This window comes from Cyrtonyx montezumae, unplaced genomic scaffold (assembly GCF_038088225.1).
Source record: "Cyrtonyx montezumae isolate F1298 unplaced genomic scaffold, pur_monq_1.0 scaffold_2, whole genome shotgun sequence".
In the NCBI taxonomy this organism is placed as follows: domain Eukaryota; kingdom Metazoa; phylum Chordata; class Aves; order Galliformes; family Odontophoridae; genus Cyrtonyx; species Cyrtonyx montezumae.
This window is the reverse complement of record NW_027071936.1, coordinates 32731994-32753381: the sequence shown is the minus strand read 5'-3', so window position 1 is coordinate 32753381 and position 21388 is coordinate 32731994. Positions and strand designations below refer to the sequence as shown.

The following is a 21388-nucleotide window of genomic DNA, read 5'->3' as shown; positions in this document are numbered from 1 at the left end:
TCTCATCTGGAGCTGCAAATGACCTATTTCAAAGCATCATTTGTGGGATCAGTTCACAGTATACCATACTAGATCACACTTTTTCTCCAGTCCCACATTTATAAGAATCTTTTGATTTGCCAATCTCTCAGTTTGACCCAGCGATGGCAAGCTTAGTTTTTTTGGGGGGCAGGTTTTGTTGCTTTTGCTTTGCTTGTTTTTATTTAATAATTTATATGGACTTCAACTTTGTAATACTGGCCCTGTTCTTCCAGAGTAATTAACATATTTGGAAGATGAAGGAGAGAGTTCATGTGCAAATCTTCAGCCAAGCATCTAGTCAGAAGACAACAGTATTCAACTGAAAGTCTTATAGAGTCCAACAAGTTCTGGGACTGGTCGTTATATACCTCTAGAAAGTGGCAACAACTCCAACCCATAACCTATTTATCAAAGCATGACAGAGTAAACACTGCGTTCATCTACAGGCCACACCTATGTAGACCCTTGATTTGTATGGTGCTTTGAAGTTCCACATTTTTCAGTGGGAATAATGTATTTTACAGGGCAGTACAGTGGCATTTAATTTTGTACCCAAGAAGTAACCTGTAAAAGCAGCATATTATTTACACGTGCACTGGTAATTCCTAATATGCTTCTTAATACAATTCAAACAAGCATCTAAAATCTCATCAGAACCAAATTATTGGTGACTCTCTCTCTTCAAAACAGAACTTCATCTCAGTCTACATTTTCCATGAACTCAGATCTGAAGTCTCTCCATTCTCAGAGCTACAGACAGTAGATCATACAGACAATGCTAGACCCACTGTCGAAACTGTCCTAAAACTATTCCCAAACTGTTGAAAGGAAACTGCACTCTCTCCACATAGTCTCCATCTTTTGGCATTCAGCTGAATACAGTCCAGCAGTGAGCCAGCATTTGGATAGAATAAACTGGCAAACAACTGTGTTCTGTTCTACCTAAAGCAAAGAGCAAGCAAGCCCTAAATTAGCTTAGGAAGAAAAATATTTTCCTTGAAATCACACAGTAGCACTTTCCTAAAGTTTTGTTCCTCATCCTTATAAAATATTTTTCTGAACTACTACTCCAACATTACTATAATCACAATGTTTTCCCACTCTCACTTCAGCATGCAAATTAGAAAAGTATTTTAAATGGCTTGTTCAAAGTTATATAAAGAGAACTTCTTTCTCTCCATTACTGAAACCTTTGTGATGCTACTGTGCGCTTGCAGAATGCACAGAAAGCTCAGAGCTGAATAAAGTAAGGTGCCTTTTCAAATTCCTTTTTGAAGATGGTTGATCACAGAACTTTACTTCGATGTTGCCATCACTGAATGCCTCTCTTCTGGCTTCGTCTGAGTCAGAGGGACCTCTCTGAGAAACAGTTGTCTTTTGCCGCCTCATAGTAATTCCTGAGTTCCCAAGTTGCCTGCTTGGTGATGCATTTTCTTTGACAGTGCAGAAGCAGATGGCAGACATAAAATTTTTCTTGAAGTTCTCATTCATGAAAGCATACACAATAGGGTTGCAAATAGAATTGAAGAATCCTATGATTTGAACGATTGCAAAGATCATTTTTATTGTCACATCGTCATACTGCTTTTCAAAGTTACCTGAAAGGAAAAAAATATGCTAAAAGCACAGAACAGCACCCACTGCTTAACCCATGTATGTACAGCTCAGCATTAGAAGTTTTTGTTTACTGTCAACAAAAGATCCTGCTAGAGGTTACTAATATTAGTAATAGGAATTAAGCAGCAAGCAATATAATTATCTATTTTACCCAGCCCATGCATATGCAGTGTATATACAGAAAGATAGACTAGTCAAAAAGAAGAAAACTATTAGCCAAAAAACTCACTCCATGGCCAAGAAGCAGAAAGCTTCCAGTTCCCTAAATATCTGCCAGGTTTATTGTTCTGCTGGTTTTGCCTTTCACATCCATATTCAACATAAATAAGAACTATACGAAGTACTGTAACATAACACAAATCCCTGTCTTGTCACAAGATCAGAAATGGATTCTTTATCTTATGGAGATCATCTCATGGAGTAAAAATACATCTTCTTGACACATCTCACGCATCTTAAATTATTCAGATCATACAGATCTCTGGATTCCTTGATTTCAAATACTTGGCTACTAAACTATGGAATAACTAATATAAAGTTTTATATCGCAAGGAAAGGCATTGCAGCAGCTGAAATTATCCATGAGACAATTGCAGAGAACCTAGTTCACCAAGCGACCTTATAATGAGACAATCCAGACCATTTAATAGTTATAGCTTTGCATCTTTTGTTCTACCTAAATATAAACATCTATTTGTTTGGCCAACTGGATAAAGGCTGCTGACTTATCTGCTATGATCTTACCTGCAATAGAAGGCAAATAAATGCCTGCTGCATTTGGAAAGTAGAGTACAACAGTTACTGCTCCTACAAATAGCCAGCTGCATAGTTCCACATGTCGTCACAGTACTCATGTAGAAGATGGGAGACTAATAGTGCAAGACCCAAGTGAATTGAGGCAAACAGCAAAAAGCGAAGATAACAAGATGGTGTTTCAAAAATAGTGTCTAACCCAGAGCACTGGAGAAGTTCAAGTGGATTAGCAGATAAAATGAGGATATTAATCCCTGTTGTCCAAGTATTTTTAATTTCAATATACCTACCTACATCACTAAGAACAGTGCAAGTGAAAGGATAAATATTCCACACCAGTTTCACTCAAAGCAGTATGAGAACTTACGCAGATGCAAGTGTTTATATACTGCATTAGAAATAAATTTGAATTTTTAAGTTACTTGTTCAAGAGATTTTTCTACTTGGAAATAACTTTCACCTTGAGGTGAATGAGGGTGGTACAACAGACAAAGCAAATAATCCACAGGGATGCGCTCACCATCCTAATATTCAAATCTTGGTATTTCTGAAATCTTGTTACACTTTGTAAACCTCCTTTTCAAGACTGGATTATGTGCTGCACAAATTCAGAAAAAAAAAAAAAGCAATCTCCTCTCTAAGAACTTACATTCTAAAAGAGCTGTGAGATTTCAAGTTCCCTTTCATCCTTTGTACAACAAAGCCCAGTATACAGCAAGACAAAGATTTTTTTTTTCTTTAATTCACACAGTAGGAAATATAAGATGTGGCTGACACACAAAAGTATATCTAAGATATAAGACAGCATTACATCTGATAATATTTTATATATTTAATTTTTTTTGTGAGCACTGCAGAACTGTCTACAATTCAGATTTCAGAGCAATCCATCTACTTCCGATTATGCACCTCAATTACAAGACAGTGACCCAGGATTTAGAAGTATAACATTAAAATTTGCTAGCAGAAGGCATATTATAGCTGAGCAGCACTAGCCTCTCATAATCTCTAGTTTCATTACAAAAAAAAAAAAAAAACAAAAACAAATAAAGCCTTTCCTAGTTGTTATTTTTATGACAAACTGCAAATACTCACTGTATTCCATCATCATGTGAATAACATGGAAAGGGGCCCAACAGACTGCAAAGAGAAACACCACTGTCACCATCATAACAATTGCTCGCTTCTTCTTCCTGAAATTGCACCAAGACATTTCATACTGAATCACTATGAATTGATTTGTGGTTTATATATGTCTCATTAAGTTAGATTTGCCAAGATGTTCTGATGATTGCAGATGCAAACAAAACCCTGGAAGAATTATCAGAAGTAAATAATTCCCTTTGAAACAAGAACCGCAAAAGCACATCAACATAGTAAGTAACACCTTTTATTTCTCTATCAGGAAAGTAAGGCATTCATAGTTTCAGCACCTGATTATTAAAAAAAAATAGTTGATAGAGATGGTAGAGTTACATGTGCAACATTCAGACTTCACTGGTAGGTGAAATGCTGGAAAGAGAGCATGAAATGCACTTGCTCAAAACTCAAGGACAATTATCAATGTTCTTAAAAACAAATTTTACTCAAATAAGTAGATTTATAGATAGCAAGATAGATCTCTCACTTCAACTGAAAAGTTAACACTTGACTGGTAGCAGTTACAGGATCTCCTTTCCACTAGGTGAAACGTTTGCTAAGCTGGGGAATAGCACAAAGTTAATCTCAACGTAGCTCAGACAAGAAATACCTGTATATATAATACTTCAGTTTTGAATTATAATGGTTTGCCTCCTTCAGTACGTTGTTAGAAAAATGTCTAAAGAATCATTTATTTTCAATCTGCTTGCCAGTCTTCTCCATTCAGCCTATACTTAATGTGATAAATTCCTCAATGAACTGTCCTATTAGAGGTCTCTATCACATGCACCAGCTTGATCTCCAAAATTAAAGGCAAAGATGTAAAGTACTTTAAAAGGTAGTCCATATATACTAAAAAATATGGAAGTAGCTATAAATGTAAATTAACGTAACTTTTTGTTCATTGATAATTGTTGAGTTTTATATCTTTTCAGATACAGTTACTATCCAGACCGTCTTAAAAGAAGTCTGAGAACATTCAGAAATCTTTGGAAGTTATAACAAAATAAACAGTATGAAAGTAATTACAGGTGAATACTGGGTTTTTTTTTCTTCCCCGTGTACCAATTTAATTTACAAAGGGATCATAAAGCAGTGTTCACAGTTAAGATTATATAAAGAATTCTCCATAGAATATATGGAAATAATATAAAGGTTATTTTCTAACTTGTGGCCTACTTCTTTCAAAAGCAAGGACTTTATCATGTGTAATATTAGATTTGAGATGACTTGACATTCACAGAATGGCAATTCTGCATTTTGATGAAAACTGTTTAAGTTGCCTTCTTTTCAGTATCTTGTTTAACTAGCTAGCATTAGAAATTCGGGCTATGTCTGTAGACTTTCCCCTGAATAAGAAATATTTCTTAGCACTGGTTCTCAAAATATAATGCAAAAAAAATTGCTTTCTAAATGTCAAAGTTTCGAGTGCTCTTTAATTTACAAACCTTGATATTTTAGACATTTCACTCCCATGAATGGTTTGAAGAACTGAAGCATCTCCCACTCGTTTCCTAATCCAGAGTTCATAACAAATTTTAGTGTACAAGAAAAGCATCAATATCAATGGAAGAAGAAAGAGTATAACAAGTATAAAAGTGGTATATATCTTCTGATAAGCTGGACTGGCCCATTCTTCCAAGCAACAGATGTGCACTTTTTCATACAGGAAGTCATATTTAACCTGTAACAAGTATAAAGGAGATGAGTCACTACAGTAATAATCCCAAACATAAAAACAAAGCACATTCAAATATTCCTTGTTGTTATTACAGCAACTGGAATTCATCAGAAATTTTTTCTGAAATGAGAAAATTCTTCCAAGTATTTTTTCACAGTGTTGTGTTGATCCAAGTTGGCAAAGACAGGTCAGGAGATGCTTTAAGTTGCATTCCTCAAAACTTTTTTACACAAAAATTTTCAAAAGAAATCTTTGGTATGTATTTTGCAAGTAGATACAAGTATCTAGACACTTCATGCATTATTCCATTTTAAAAAATAACAAAATAAATTGGTAAACATCCAGACTCACAAGTAGCAGATTCTGACAAACCATTATTGTTTTTCCCCCCCAAAAAATGCATAGTATCTTCTTAAACTACGATGGGCAGTGAATTACACTTTCAACTAGACAATTCTTCAAAATCTTGGAAAAGACTATGCCATGCTGAAATACAAACCTAAGCCCTACAACTGCTGAGTGTCTGTATCTCTAAGAAAAGAGAAGTAAGCTACAGCTCAAATGCAATTAATGCTCTTCAATAAAATTAGGGAGGGTAGACATGACTAGTCCCTGCTGGCAGTTCTTCTTGCAGTACATGCAAGACCTAATTATTCCTCTTTCTCCTGCTGGCACCCATAGGAAAAAAAAGCTCCAATTTTTTTTTATTCCCCTCTTCTATTTCTCAGGAGTTTAGTCAATCTCACTGTTAAATATGCAAAAAGATCCAGGAATTACTGAGTTGAAAACATGAATTTCCATTTCACCTAACATACCTCAAGTCGTTGCACATGCCACATAGGTGACCCAACAATAACTGCCAGCAACCAGACTATGCCTGTAAACAAATACATCTTTTAACAAGAAGCATAAGTTCTGGAATTAATAGTTTTACAGCTTCATCTTTAAAAGTCAAAGTAGACTATTTAATAGCAGTTTTCAACATGAGGCATATAACAGTCAATATTCATATGTATAACGGCATGATCTTCCATTACCAGTTTAATATTTCTCAAAATTGCCTTCATTTATCAGTACCCACATACCAAGTCAAATTAATTTGCAAAAGCAGCATTATCTGTATTCTCTTTATGTTAAAATGGAAGGATTATTTACACCTATGACATTCCTTTAGCAGTGCTTGTACATTTTGAACCTCTTCTCACAAAAAAAAATTGGCTGTCAGACGTTTAAGAGTCTCAGTTAAATAAATATGTGACTTCACATTTTAGATTTATTGTCAGGATTTTGGCAAGTAGTTACTCTATGCGTAGGCACTTTCCTTGAGTTATTTTATAATCATAAGCATTGTATCTACCTCTGAATTACTTGTCTTATCAATGCATTCTGCTCATCATGCCATATGCAACTGCTACTGTGCTCTATGCACACAGTTAGTAGAGACACCTAAGATCTTACCGAGCATCGTGAAAGCCCTCTTATTGGTGTACTGCCATTTCATTTTTAGTGGATGCACAATTCCCTGGTGTCTTTCCACAGCAATGCAGGTCATTGTAAGAATCTCAGTTACAATGGCAGTGGATTGAACAAATGGTACCATCTTGCAAGCGAAGGCACCTATAATAGTCAGAAAGTAAAACATGCAACTGCTGCACATCATGGAAAAATAATAGTTAACAGTAGTCTTGTTACTAAAAGTACTGTCAAGCAAAACAACTCATCAAGTGCAGTTTTCAATGGTCAGAGCATTGTGTACTACACATGTGTAAACAGTTCTAAGGACATATTAATGCCTACCATCCCCACTCTGCTCTGTGCTGGTGCAGCCTCACCTTGAGCACTGTGTGTTTTATTGTATGCAATGATAGAAGGAAATAAAACCACTAGAGAGCATCCAAAGGAGGATTACAAAGATGGGGAAGGATCCAGAGGGCAAGACATATGAAAAGAGGCTAAGGTCCCTCAGTTTGTTCACTTAGACAAGAGGAGAATGAGACTGAGGAGTAACCTCGTGGCAGCCTACAGCTCCTCACCAGGGGGGCAGAGATACTGATCTCTACTCTCTGGTGACAGGACCTGAGGGAACAGCGTGGAACTGCATCAGGGGAGGGTTAGGTTGGGTGCTGGGAAAAGAGGGTGCTCTTTGCAAGAGGGTGACAGAGCACTGGAACAGGTGGCCCTGGGCAGAGGTCAGGGCCCCAACCCAATTCTGCCACAGTTCAAGAAGCATTTGGACAATCCTCCCAGACATAACATTAAAACTCCGGGTGGCCTTGAATGGTACTGAGAGTTGGGCATGTTGATCTACGTGGGTCTCTTCTAACTCAGGTTATTCTACATTCACCTGCTCTATATCAGCCCTCCTATTCTGCTTTTGTTCACCATTTACTCTCAAATGCACCAGGAATACTATCTTTTACCTTCACAGTTTTTAGAAGATCACCTGTTTAGACTTTTCTGTTCCAAAATATTCTGTTTGTTTAAATACTACTCTAAGTACTGCAGCGCATAAAGCATAATTTTGCTAAGCTTTACATTGTGAGTCATCTGTCAAGGAGGACAAAATTCAACCTCTTCATCATTTTTCCATTCTTCAGATCATCCTTTTTTCCTGATTAAAACATAATGTTAATGGCACTGTACAAATTAAATGCAATTTCCTGGCTGTATTTTCACAATTGTGTACGCATCTCCCACTGTGAGATGCTGTATTTATGCAGAGCTAAGCACATATCTTCAGATTTCAATGCTGCTATAGCTTCCAAAAAGTACATATTCACTTCTTAATATGTTACTAGTTATTCTCTATTGCTCACTCTCAAGTCCCAGCAATCTTAAAAATGGTGGCTTAAATTAGTCTTCATCAAAAATGTGTTAATATCTTTCCCAACCTGCTTCCTATTTACACATTTTGTTTGTTTTTCTGACCCCAAGATGATTTTCTCTAGCTGCATTCCCAAAGTTCATTAACATTCTTACGGTTCAGTGTCAGCTACTCATTTCAGGATCAGCTGCAGTGATTTCCTTTACTTGATCATTAACTCTGCCTTATCCATATATAATCAATGAACTCAAAATAGCCAAATGATTATCTGATCCAAATCTAAAATTATGATGTTGCAAGCACCTTAGGCAAGAAAAGAACACAAAAACAGGAAGAATACAAGCTGGCAACTACCAATACACTGTCCTGTCCTCCACAAACAGAACAAGGAACAAGTACACACCTATCCAGTAGTCCAGGCTAAAAGCCACTGAAGCTTACAAGAAAGTAGCTTGTTACTGCTTGGTTTTTGATCAGTTCTAACTGGTCAAAAGTAAAGAAATTTAATTCCCTTCAAATTTAAGAAAGTGAAGGGAAGGGCAAAGGGAAAAGGATGCAAGTCAATATCTTCCAAGAATATATTCTCTATCAGCACCACAGTCAGTGGGATGTGCTCAAAGATCTAGCTTAAAATGAAATTTAAATACATATATGTCATGAAGACCAGTTTCAAGCTATTTGGGAAAAAATCTTAGCATGGTCAGCAGGAATTTCACTGTGTACTAGGATGCCTGTTTGCTTCTCATAATATTTTTTATTTTGTAATTATGTTGCCAAGGTGCTAGCAAAAACAAAGTAAGTGCAAAGTAAGCCCCGCATGTATAAAGGTCATTATCTTACAAAATCAACATCTTATTGATTTCTTACTATACCCAGAACAATACAGGATGTGCTATACATACCATCACCAGACCTAGTCCATAAAATTCTGAGCCCTCCAACTGGAGTGCATTGAAATTTCCATACTGAGATGACAGAAAGCTCAAGTCACATCTTCACACATGTTGAATGCTAAATACAACCAAATAAGAAGTTACAGCTCACAGTCTCTGATTATTCTTAAAACTCAGCCTACTGTCATGGGCAAAATAGAGCTAAGAGATCCAAATCCTTCTTAAATCAGTCGAAATCCACCTGAACTATACACCACTGTAGGGGCTTCACTGTCATACACCATTGCTTCACCAAAGTTCCAGAAGTCCAAAATATTCTTAGGAAACAAAGAGGTTTCCATGTATTAACAAAATGAGGCAGTGAAACAGACTGAAATTATGAGTCTGATGGAATTTTCAGCTTGTGTCTATTCAAAGAGAAAACAATACTTGAGTTCAACGGGTGGCAACTCCCAAATTGAGAGAACAAACCACTGAAATCAGATGGTTCCTTGCCATTACTGATATGTTCTCATTTTCTTCCCAGCAACTAACTGGGAAAAAGCACAGGCTAACATTTTGCCTTCAGTTGTATGTCCAAGAAAAAAGGATGCAGAAATTTCTCATCTCTGAAGACAAATTCACAAGAACAGGTGAACCAAACTAATGTAACTAATTCTTTCAAAAGCAGTAAAGGTATACTTCATGGCATATAAAGAGTGAAATAGAAACACTTGCTCAGTCACACAGCACATATCACAATTCCTTGATGGATTGAATCTCTGCAGCTAAAGCAAAATAACAGCCACATGCATTTCCGTAACAACAAAAAAAAAACCCACGAATTTTTTCCAAAGCACAGTAGTTAAAAGCTACTAGAAAAGCCCCTGCATATCAATAGTAAAAAGAACAGTATTCCAGCTCCAAGGCTGCTGGTACCACTAAGGCAAAGGCCTCTAAACACTAACTTACATTAACATTACCATATCATCTTAGAGCTCTTTCACAAGCCGTGAATTATCACTCCCTGTACAAAGCTTCTTACCTTCTGAAACTATTAGATACTCCAGTGTTTCACATGTAAAGCTTCACCAGATTTAACTAACAGTAGCAAAAAAAAAACAAACAACCCTTATCCCTTCTAGTTTCTAGGAGTATTTGAAACTGTTTAACAGCAACAAAAAAAAAAAGGAAAAAAAGCACTTAAAACGTCTCAGCCAGCATCAAGGTCATCAACTTCAATGGAAATCTGATATCAGAACTGAGATCCAGCTCCAGTCTCCTTAATTACATCTGAATTGGATTCAGCCCCTTGTGATAACCTATTCTTTTAAATTTAATGTCCCCAATATGTTTCCACATGAAGCCTGTTCTTATTTCTCTAAACTTTCATTATATTATTTACAAAGATATCACCATTCCAAATTACTTGACGATATATGAAGATTTTCTGCAAGTCTTTTAATACAGAAAATTACATAGTTTATTTTCATGCTACAGACACAGCTTTCACACACAAGAAAAATGACAATGATTTACCTTTAAATAAAGTAATTATTTCAGAATAGTGTCAGTTGGATTGCAGTGGGTGGGAATAGAGAAAAAAGGAAAAAGAATCCAGAGTCATTATTTCAATACACTAAATATCTCAGTGCAACAACATCAGTTATTCCAGGAATATTCTGAAATAGAATATCTACATGGAAATAAACTCTTCAGTAGATCTTTCCAAAACAGTTTCCAAATCCACAAACCCTAAATCAACTTTTTTCTTCACAGAAATCTCATTGCTTTTAACTTTGAACTAGATTACTGAAAGGACTTTGTACAGCTATGGAAGTCTGTGTCATTTTTTGCAGGGGGGGATTTAGTTGCCTAATATCCATAGTGTTGTACCTACCCTGTTATCATAGCCAGCATGAAAGTAGACCGTAGGTCTCTCAGTCATCCCTGTGAAGCACAGAAGTGGATTAGAGGATCACCGAGTAAGGCTGGTTGAAAACAAACTCAGTAGATCTTCAGTCTGGCCTCCTGGCTCAGAGTAGAATTAGGATCAAGTTAGATAAAAACACAGAAAACTTCCATCTTGAAAACTTCCAAGACTGATGACAGCACAACCTCCTCTGGAGCACTCTCTTCCACTGTTGGACTGTACTCACAAAAATCTTCCTTATTTTCAATCTGACTTCCTTCTTACCAGTCAAAGGCTGCTTTCATGCAATGCTATGAAGAGTCTGAATGCATCTTCTCAATAATATATTCAAATGCACAGGTCACTCCAAAACTCTTCACCAGGCTGAAAAAGCCCTCTTCTCTCAGCTTTCCCACCCACACAGGTGCTTCCCACCCTGACAGTTAAGAGGCTCTCCACTGAATCTGTATCAGAATATCATTATCTGTTTTATATTTGGTACATTGCATTCAGAACAGAACACTGTATTCTGAACATTACATTGATGTGATGTATTAACAAGTGAGGTAGATTTTACAGCATCTAGGTCTCCTCAGAATGCAGATGACATCTTATTCTCTTCCTTAACTGAGTTAACGGATGGAATCACTGAACAACTGAAATGCAAAGAGAAGTGCCGGGAATCCTTGCTTTCGTTTCGATCCTTGCCTTATCACAACCCCATGGGCAACAGCTCTGGGGACTCTCTCTGAGACTGACATTAATTTCACTAGGCACTAAAGGTGGCTTTAATACATTTACAAGAAGTTCCATCATTCACCTTATTTCCAAGCTAAACATCACTATTATTATTAAATATTTATCTACAGCCTTTAAGTCATTGAAAACAAAACAGACTAAGAAGTCATTATTTGCCTTTCAAATATGAAGCACAAAAGAAGCAGACAACATGGCCAGAATCTATTGTTCCAGCAAATGAAGTCCTACTTGATACAGAATCCTCACATCCTTGCACTCTCAGCCCCTGCTTCTTGCTCTCAGAAAACAAGCCCATCTACACAGACTATTTCATTTCCCTGTGTATTGTTATGATAATTGACCAAAATTGGCTATCTTCTATCAGGCCTTACACTGATAGATCATCTGGTAAACACAGGAAAAGAGATCAAAGAAGGAAAAACGTTAAAAAATAAAATCATCTATTGTCTGCTTCTGTGCATCTCATCCTTGCATTAAAGAGATTTTTCATTATTTTCAGAGGATGAGGAAAACATTTTCCACTTCTCCCTCTGACCCATATTAGAAGCCTGGCTAGACACTCAAGAAGAGAGTTTAAGAAACTGAAGCTTCTTAAACTGAAGCCACTTAAGCTTGACTCCAAAATCTGTGCAAAAACCAGATACCTGAGGTTATTAACACAAAATAAGCCAAGCTCAGGTTCTATAAAGTCAGAACTCAGCTAAACGATTGGCATCGTCTACCTTCAGCACACAGCCAGACCAATTTCAGGTCTTAAAAGCACCTAGAACATTTGTAAACTATATTGGATATCATAACTGCTCCAATATATTAAATGTTATGATATTATTCCAGGCACTAAAGCTTTCTTCTGCTACAACTGCAAAGCACAAAACTCATTATTTATTAGATTCTTAGGGTTGTTTTTCGTTTTTGTTTGTTTTGTTTTAGCTGTGCCTATACTAAATCTTTCAGAACAGTTTTGTTTTAGGTCTTTTACAAACCATCAAGAGGCTTTAGTAATCTGACATGCAGCAGAAATCTGATAAATAATTTTCAAGGACTACCTAAAGGCCATTACATTGTTGTTTTTTTCTCTCTTTTTTTTTTTAAGATAAAATTGTTCAGAAAATATCTCCCTTCTTGCCTCCTCATTTTCCAAATAATTCTCCTCCAATACAGAAATGTGACTTTTTTTAATACTTGAAAATATACATCTTTAATATATTAATAATATATTTAAATTATCGAAATTCATAACTTTCTACAAGCTAAATCTTTCAGTAACTGTTCCAATAGCTTGTTACTGAAGACAGCACTGAAGCATTTAATACCAATCATTTTCCAGTGGTGAAAGAAAATTTCCAGAGGGTTACTGGGAATGAAAATAACTAATTGCTTCTTCTTTTCAAGACATTAAGAGACTCCCCAAAGTATCCCTTACGCACTGATGAAAACTGCATGGTTTATTCAATCTATTATAAGAGTGCTCCCCAGCAACAACATATTCAGAAGGCTGTAAATACAAACTGTACGTCCTTAAACAATTCTTCATGTCTTCATTACCACCATCAACTGTTTCTGTAACGATGAGTTTGCAGTTTCATCCTGCTAGAAACATCAATATTTCTTTTATTTTATTAAAGAGAGGCAAAATTCTAGAACTATTTCCTGATCAAAGTTAAATTGCTCCTTCCTCTGGTAAAGTGTTATTGACTAAGCCCTTGCACTGGAAGTCTTTACCACAGCTTGTAAAATAGCTCTCTCCTGCTTGCTCGATGAAAGCAAAGTCTGTTTCCTTCTATTTTGTAACTTCACAGCAGAGAACAAGTCTGCTGCAATTATACAGACAATATCCTTAAAAGTACTTCAGACTAGACTGGACAAGGCACACTTGAAAAATCAATTCTTGGGCATACAGGTATTTTATATCCTTAGTAGTTAAATTACAAAGAAAAAGGTAATTTATCTCACTTATTACCTGGAGAGGACAACAAACAAATATTTCTCTGACCAAAAAGTGCAATTCTAACATATGGTAATAGGCCTGTACTAAGTCTGATTATTTACAGTCATTACAGCTGCAGATCCAACAATATCCTTCAATCGGCTTGCTTTGCTTAGCCAATACAAGAAACATTATTTAACAGAATGACTGATGTAAATTCATACAAATTAATGTGAAGCAAGGCTTGCAGAAATACCCTGTAAATGTAGTTATAAGCTTCCTTATATCAGTATTCTTTTACTGCTTTCATCAAACATCATACTGCCAATACATTCCATATTAAAAAGAAATCCTGAGTCTATTATTTCCTTTACTGAGGCACTGGATAAGCCCTTCTCAAGTCATCTTTACAGTAGGTTTAGATAAAACTTAAATTGGAAACTTAAACAAAAAGCTTAAGTAAGGAATCTCTGGTAACTGCCCAGTATTACTGTCAAGCATTACCCCAGTGGACAGAGTACAGGAACATTTGCAAAACACCAGTAAAGAACATTCTAGAAGTGAGTCAGAAGGAAGAAATTTAAGTTACACTGGAGAACAGAAATGAGATCTTACAGAGATACCTCCAAATGTCAGACACAAGAGGCCCACTTATTTTAACACTAAGGTTCTGTCAGAAAGGAATATTTATTCATACTCCTACAAAAAAAGAAAAGAAAAGAAAAAGATGTCTGGTGAAGAATAGAAGAGGCTGTGAATGCAGAACTAGCTACAGCACACCACTTCAGGGAAGCTTTTGGAGACGAGCAAACTGCTGCACCAATGAAAAAATGAAGTTTCTAAGAAGACTTCTTTGGTTCTTCTTGCTACCTTTGGTTAGCAAGGTAGCTATACGTAACAGACAAATAAGCCAGAAATGCACAGAAGACCCACACCTTTCTCAAATGGTAGCACTAGGACAGACAAGATAAGTAAAAGCATGGATGTCCAATCTGTTGGTTTGCCTGGGCCACATGGAGTAAAGAGGAATTGTCCAGGGCTGTATGCATGAAGGTTGCTCCTAAAGTAATGCCTCCTAATTATTTTCATGGAAAATACAATAGATAAAAGAGCACAATAACACTACTTAATTGAGTTAGCTTCTCAGCTACAAAGCACTTTTTTTTTTTCCAACAGTCACCATCATTTGCTATGCATTTTCATCAGTGATGAATAAGAGTCCGCATGCCACATTTGTAACAATCTGTTCCAGCAGAGGTGATCCACTGTTGCCAATGCTGAAATGCTCCACCCACCACCTCACTGTGCTCACATCCACGGTTTGGTCTTCATAAATGTTCAACAAGCATCAATTAATGTCAATGGGTGCCATTGTTTCCACATGGAAGAATCCAATTCTATGCTTTTGCTTCATATGCAAAAGCAGACGCCAGTCAGACACCATTCTGTCAGACCGCCTCTCAGCTGCATTTGTTGTACAACAGCAAAGTGTAATGTGATAATGGTGGAAAGGTTCAATCTCTACTGCCTACCTCCACCATCTGCCACTGATATAATGGGTCAACATAATAAAATAACAGGCATTGCTTTCAGAATAGCCCTCATAAAATATACCATATAGTTAATTTATACAAGTAACAAAAGCTAACTTTTAATTTTTTAATTAAAAAGAGAGCAGCTAAAACATAAAACTAGTGGGATTTATGAGCTCATTTTTCTGAAAAAAATTGTATCAGATCGGTTCAATGAGTGGTTGCAATTCTCAACAAGTTTTCAAGGTGTTCAGCAGAGATTTTTGATGAAATTTCACTATTCCCGTGCTTCATCCTTGAAAACAATTGTTCACAGATGGTCATACTGCCAAAAGGTGGTGACATGAATAAGGTGTGATTACATACTGGGGGATATTTCTGTCTGGTAAAATGGGGCTTAGAAAAGGCTGGTAAAGAGTCATTACCAAATTTTGGCTTGCAACTCCAAACATTCCATTTGAAAATCCCCATGTAATTTATTAATGCCAACTGAAATTAGAGTTGCATATACATGACAAAAAAAATGGGTTTTTTTTTCCATCTTGAAAATTTTTCTCAGATTCCTCTATCAAAACAGAAAGCACAGATGCATATTTTTGCTGTTCATAGGGCTGTGTTCAGCCAGTGTATCAAACTCCATGAACTTAAATGCCACAACTTAGAGTTAGCAATTAACTGTGCCCTGTTTGCTGCCCAGATGGTGTTAACAGCATGCTGCTGTTTGTTTGGTGCTGGGAGCTGGGCTGTGCCATTCAGTGGGGCAGAGCTGCCACCATGATGGCATGGGGACAGGGAGCTGCCACACTGTGAGCTGTGCTGGGCTGCATACAGTTAGCAGCTTGGATATGACTGAGCACAGCCATCTCAAATGCTGCTGTGCGTTCAGTAGTGCTTCAGGTGACTCAGTACTCCCTAGATGATGAGAAAAACCAGCCTCTGACACCAGTAGTAAGAGGCATTCTTACTGATAAGATACAAAACGCACAAGAAAGATGAACCATAGTACTAGGTATATAGCAATCTGATTTTTTGCCCTTATCTTTCACTAGGGGTATTACAGTGCGCAAAATGAAAAAAGTTTTCCAGTTGCCTCAGAAAGTTCTGCAAAGATGTTGCTGTTACATAGTTAACTAATCATTTTCAGAAAACAAAGTAACTCTTGTAAAACTTGGCCTGCAGATAAAAGCACACATCTACCCTTCATAGTGTTGCCACCAGCGTGACCACATCTACTGCTGTCCCCCACCTAGGATCAGTAGAAAGCAAATCCTCAATTGTTCCACTCTGAGCCAAAACCACTCCTTGCTGTATGCATCATCTCATCTTTTAGTTGAGTTCCAGTTTCATCCCCTTCTCACAACTAAATACGATATCGGTGGTCACTTCCACCAAAGCTGCAATTTTAATTTCCTTTCACACTACTAAGAAATTAGTTTGCAGATTTCCTATTTAAAGTTCCTCTAGAAATTACAGCCTTTTCGGTTCATAGGTACATTAGGTTGGAAAATACCCACAAGATCATCTAGTCCAACCATCCTCCTATCACCATCCCTATCCACTAAACTACTAAATCTAACTACTAAAGTTCCAAAGGCTAAACAAGAAATGGAATAATACACTGCCACTTTAACAGTCTCATTCTGTTGAATATTCTTAACAGATCTGAGAATCAAAAGTGAGACAGATTTACACATCTTTGGTCAAGATTGTGCTCCTCCCAGTTGCCACATATGTTAAGCTAGCAGCTTTGTGTTAGAACTACATAATAATATGACAAAACAAGACACATTCAGTTCCTTGAGACTTCAATCAATGAATTGTAGGTGAAGTTAAAAAAAATTTTTAAATATACTGCAGAAGTCATGCCAGTGCCTTTCAGATCTGTCACAATGAAATGAAACTTTGGTAAGCACAAGAGGAATAAATTTCAGTTTCTATAGAGTTTTGACAAACACTATTACAAAGGAGTGACTTTACCATTCACAATTTGAATTATTTTACACTGTCAATTATGAACACTTTCCTTGAGGTCCTACTTTAAACTATGCGCAACTGGAGGCTTTTTCAGAGGAAGTACTTTACCCTTCAGTTCAGAAGGAACAAAACAGAAATGATTCTTTCCTGATAGTGTCTCATCACAGAGATAACATTGAACACTAAAAAGTTAACAGCTACTTTAAAGCTGTGGCTATTATTACATTTTTACTTCTGTTTTTATAGCCTAGAGTAATTACAGTTCTCCCCTCACCTCTCCTCATCTCCTGTTAATTTTTGAGGGAAAAAAGATAAACACATACATACAAAAATGGAAATAAATAATTCCATCTCAAAGGTCAGTACAAAACCCACTTGTGTCTCAGTGCATGTTACCTAGGTGCTCATTTCATCAATTCAAATGCAGCCAGATCAAGAAGGTGTTATAGATGTGATTTTTATCACAGAAGGGAAGATACTGAATGCCCAGAAGCTCAGTGATATTTCTAGTATCAGGCACCTCAGGACATAATACTTTTCCCAGCAGGAATATCCTACATAGTCAAGTCACCTTTTTCTTAATAGTTGGGTGCTTGAACTACCCGGAACAGACATGATGCATTAAGATGGATGAGATAAAATTTTCTCATACTAGAAAACGGAAGGCAAAAGGAAAACAGAATCAGTAACACTAGCAAGGAAAAGTTCTCCCAGTCTGGCAGCCTCTGATAACATATTAATGTAATCATCATTCATTCTTTACAGTGTGTGCCTCAGGAATCAGATACCCCTGGTGTACAATCATTTTACATTTCATTTGTTTCCCCTCCTTTCCTTCCATTTCCAGTCAAGGCAAACATTCATCAATCACATCACTTATTATGCCCAGCCAATACCACAATGTTCGTTAAATCCAGTTATCCTAACAGGACCATTAATGTTGACATCAAAGCCAATGGGAACTATAAATCCACTTGTAGTAAAGAAGCTCTAAGACCTCAGAGAGTAGACAGAGTAGACAAAAAGTACAGTAAAACCCATAGAACAGTATACATCAAAATAGCCAAACATTAAACAACTGAAGATGTATGTTGCAACTGTGCTGTTATTTTTTACTGACTTCCTCCAGATGTTGTCAATCATCCTCAGTAACATCAAGGGAGACCTGTACATGGCACAGTACGCATAAAGTATGTCTTTCCCATATCTGCTGCAATTCCATCTCAGGTGGAAGCTTCATCCCACCGAGTTTTCAGATAGGTCTGGTCAGATGTGCTGCCTCGAACTGACAAGACTGGTATCCTCACTACAAGAGAGGAGATTCACAACTCTGACATTTAGGGGAAGGTACCCAGTTCAGTCCTTTTCCTTTTGTGTGGGATCTCTTGATGTTTCCAGAAACTTACTGCTGTATTCTTCTCTTAGCAAGAAATAGAGCAGTATAAAAGAAGGAACAGTAACATAGCTATCTGTTTTCCTATTATTTTTATTACATACCCAGATTAATCTGGGGGCTCAATATCTGTAGCATCTTAAAAACAATGGTTACTTCCTCCAAAATCATCTTGTAAGAAAATAAAACTGCCGCAAAAACAGTTTGTTTGTTTTTTTTTCCATTTTACTTATTATTAACTGCCCTGTAGCATCATATTTATCATTTCTCCTAAGAACTTCTCAATTTTGAGACAAAAAAAAATATATATATATTCAAACCTACTTCTCACTGTGTCAGGTATCCACATTTCAAGACTCTGCTTTTCAGGTCTCCTCTGACCTGTCATTTCCCATCCTGCATTCCCATCCATCAGATGTACTGGAATTAAATCTTAATGCTCTGAAGGTAGCTTCAGTTCAGTACCTCCCATTAGCAGCAACACAGGAAGCCTTGGGAACTGAAATTAATTGAGTCACTTCGTGAACACCCTTTTTGTTACAAACATGTCAGTCTGCCATTGTACAAAGACCTGCTCCTTGTTGCAAATCACACGTTATTTTATTTATCCAACACTGTGTTCTGGACCAAGAAAAGGAAGGCAAATGCCCTTTAACTAACACTGTATCACTTCTGTCTTTATGTCACTTTACTTCTTTGGAACTAGGATGCATTTTAAAGTGCTTGCTAGGTACCAGAGAGGCCTTACCTAGGATGGTAAAAAGAGAGGTCTTTCATACTAGTGGCAACACAACACAGAATCATTAAGGTTGGAAAAAGCCAATAAGATCACCCAGTCCAACTGCCAACCCATCTTCATCACTGCCTAATAAATATGTCCCTCAGATGCTGCATCTCCACAGCCCTTGAACACATGTAACTCCACTACCTCCCTGAGCGCCTGCACCAGCACATTACCACCCTTAGTGAGAATAAACGTTTCCTAACACCCAAGCTGAACCTCCTCGGTGCAAATTGAGGCCGCCCCCTTCTCCATCCCTATCACTGCTACCTGGGGGCAGAGGCTGACCCCACCTCACCACTGCCTCCCTTCAGGCAGTTGCAGAGCCACGAGGTCCACCCTGAACATCCTCTTCTCCAGACTGAACAATCCCAGCTCCCTCAGTCGCTCCGCATAACGTAACAAAATTCCCGAGATGAAATCACACCTCGATGCGTTATTTTTAAGACAAGTGCGGTCCGCGTTGCCTAAGGAGACACTCCTTTGGCCCACGAAGGGTTAAAGAGTACTCACTTCAACTTCAGAAGAAAGAAAAAAGAATAATAACGCCACTCCAAGACTACTCCACCGGCACCACACGGGCTCACAAACGCACCGCAACTTTTAACGAATGCAAGCGACGAAAGCACAGAGCTTGTAGCATAACCCGAGGGAGCGACATAGCCATTACTTAACTCCACAGATGCGCACCTCGCGGCCGGCTTAAGTTATCGTATTCAGCACTAAGAAATAAAACCCCAACCCCGAACTGCTCAAGTTGTTAAAAGGAGATCAACCCCACCCCGAGCGCGCTCGGAGCTCGGCAGCACAGCCCGGCACGCACCGCCCAGCCACTCGGAGGAGATGTTCTGCAGCATGGTGAAGGGGACGCAGAAGAAGGCGATGAGCAGGTCGCTGAGTGCCAGGGAGCAGATGAAGATGTTGGTGACGGTCCTCATGGCCCTGCGGCGGGTCACCACATAGAGCACCAGGCAGTTGCCGAAAAGAGCCAAGGCGAAGATGAGCGCGCAGATGAGGACGAAGGCCACCTTGGTGCGGCTCGGCAGCTCCGGGACGTACACCAGCGGCTGCAGCCCGTACAGGGCGATGAACTGCTCTCGCGTCACGTTGTTGTCCCGCAGGAGCTGCGCGAACTGCTCCGGGGTGATGTTCAGGGACCGCATGGCACCCGGCTGTCCCCGGCTCACCGTCCGCCCACCCCTCAGCTCCCCCCGCCGCTCCGCCCGGGCGCCGGGAGAAGAGCCCCGAGACGGGCGCCGCCCACGGGGGCAAACTTTGAGGCGGAGGCGCCGCCTACAGGCTCCGCCGCGGCCGGCGCCCCGGGGCGGGGGTGGCGCGGCAGCCAATCAGCGCGCAGCTCGCGGCCGCCCCCACGCGCTGCTCCCCTGAGCCGGAGGGAGTCCCGAGGGAGACGCTGGTTCCCTCTGCGCCAAAGGCTCCGGCTGCCCCAGGCGGGGGCTGGAAGTGCCGGATCAGCCTCCTGGCTGACAGGGAAATAAAAGAGCTTACAGTCTCGCCTGATGCTGTCCGGTGGGTCCCGTTGGTGACGGCTAGAACCCAGCCTGGATGAGGCAGCAGGGGTATTCCGTCCACCCTCAGCCTTCAGCTGCCTGACCCCCACGTGACGGTTGGGTAAAGTTCATACAGCAATAACATTTCCAAGCCTTGGGCCAGGGAGCTCACCCAGACCCCAAGTGGCTCCTGGAAATAGCTGGTTCAGCGCTCCAACAGCTCAGACTTTGTAAAATCCCATCTATCTGCTCAGAATGCAGTCCAGCTAGCTTCCAGCTTAGTTAGATAATGCTATATCAACTTCAAAACTGCACTTCAGCTAACTGGCTGTGACAGTGCTCACCACGGCTGTTCAAACGCAGAGAATAGTTAATTTCTAGTAGAGAGCATAGGTTGAAAACTGCATTGATTTGTCTTCCAGCCTTTTTCATCTTGCCTAGTACACCTTACCCAATACCATATGACAATATATTAAATAGTAGGAGTTCGTTTTTCATCAGTCACACTACAAAAGATCAAAAAGGATCCAGCATGGGCAGTAACAATGGAAAATGGTTCCAGATATGTTTCTCTCTCCCCATAGTGATAGGTATTTCTTAAGGAGACAGCATTGCCTATGAGAGAGCTGCAAAATCAGCTTTGCTGCAGAAGAGATACTCCTTGCCCTTGGTGCCTGTGCCAGGGAAATAC

The 21388-nt window shown here is 38.7% G+C and overlaps 1 protein-coding gene across 1 annotated transcript; it reads right to left on the bottom strand.

The window, feature by feature from the left end:
* Positions 1 to 1128: 1128 nt before the first annotated feature.
* On the bottom strand, positions 1129 to 20349 carry QRFPR (pyroglutamylated RFamide peptide receptor). The gene is made up of 6 exons (XM_065736107.1): positions 20010 to 20349; positions 6671 to 6829; positions 6028 to 6089; positions 4980 to 5215; positions 3487 to 3584; positions 1129 to 1619 (listed from the first exon to the last, which is right to left on the bottom strand). The coding sequence occupies exons 1-6, from the start codon at positions 20347 to 20349 to the stop codon at positions 1222 to 1224; spliced, it is 1293 nt and encodes a 430-aa protein (XP_065592179.1). The 3' UTR covers positions 1129 to 1221.
* Positions 20350 to 21388: the final 1039 nt, after the last annotated feature.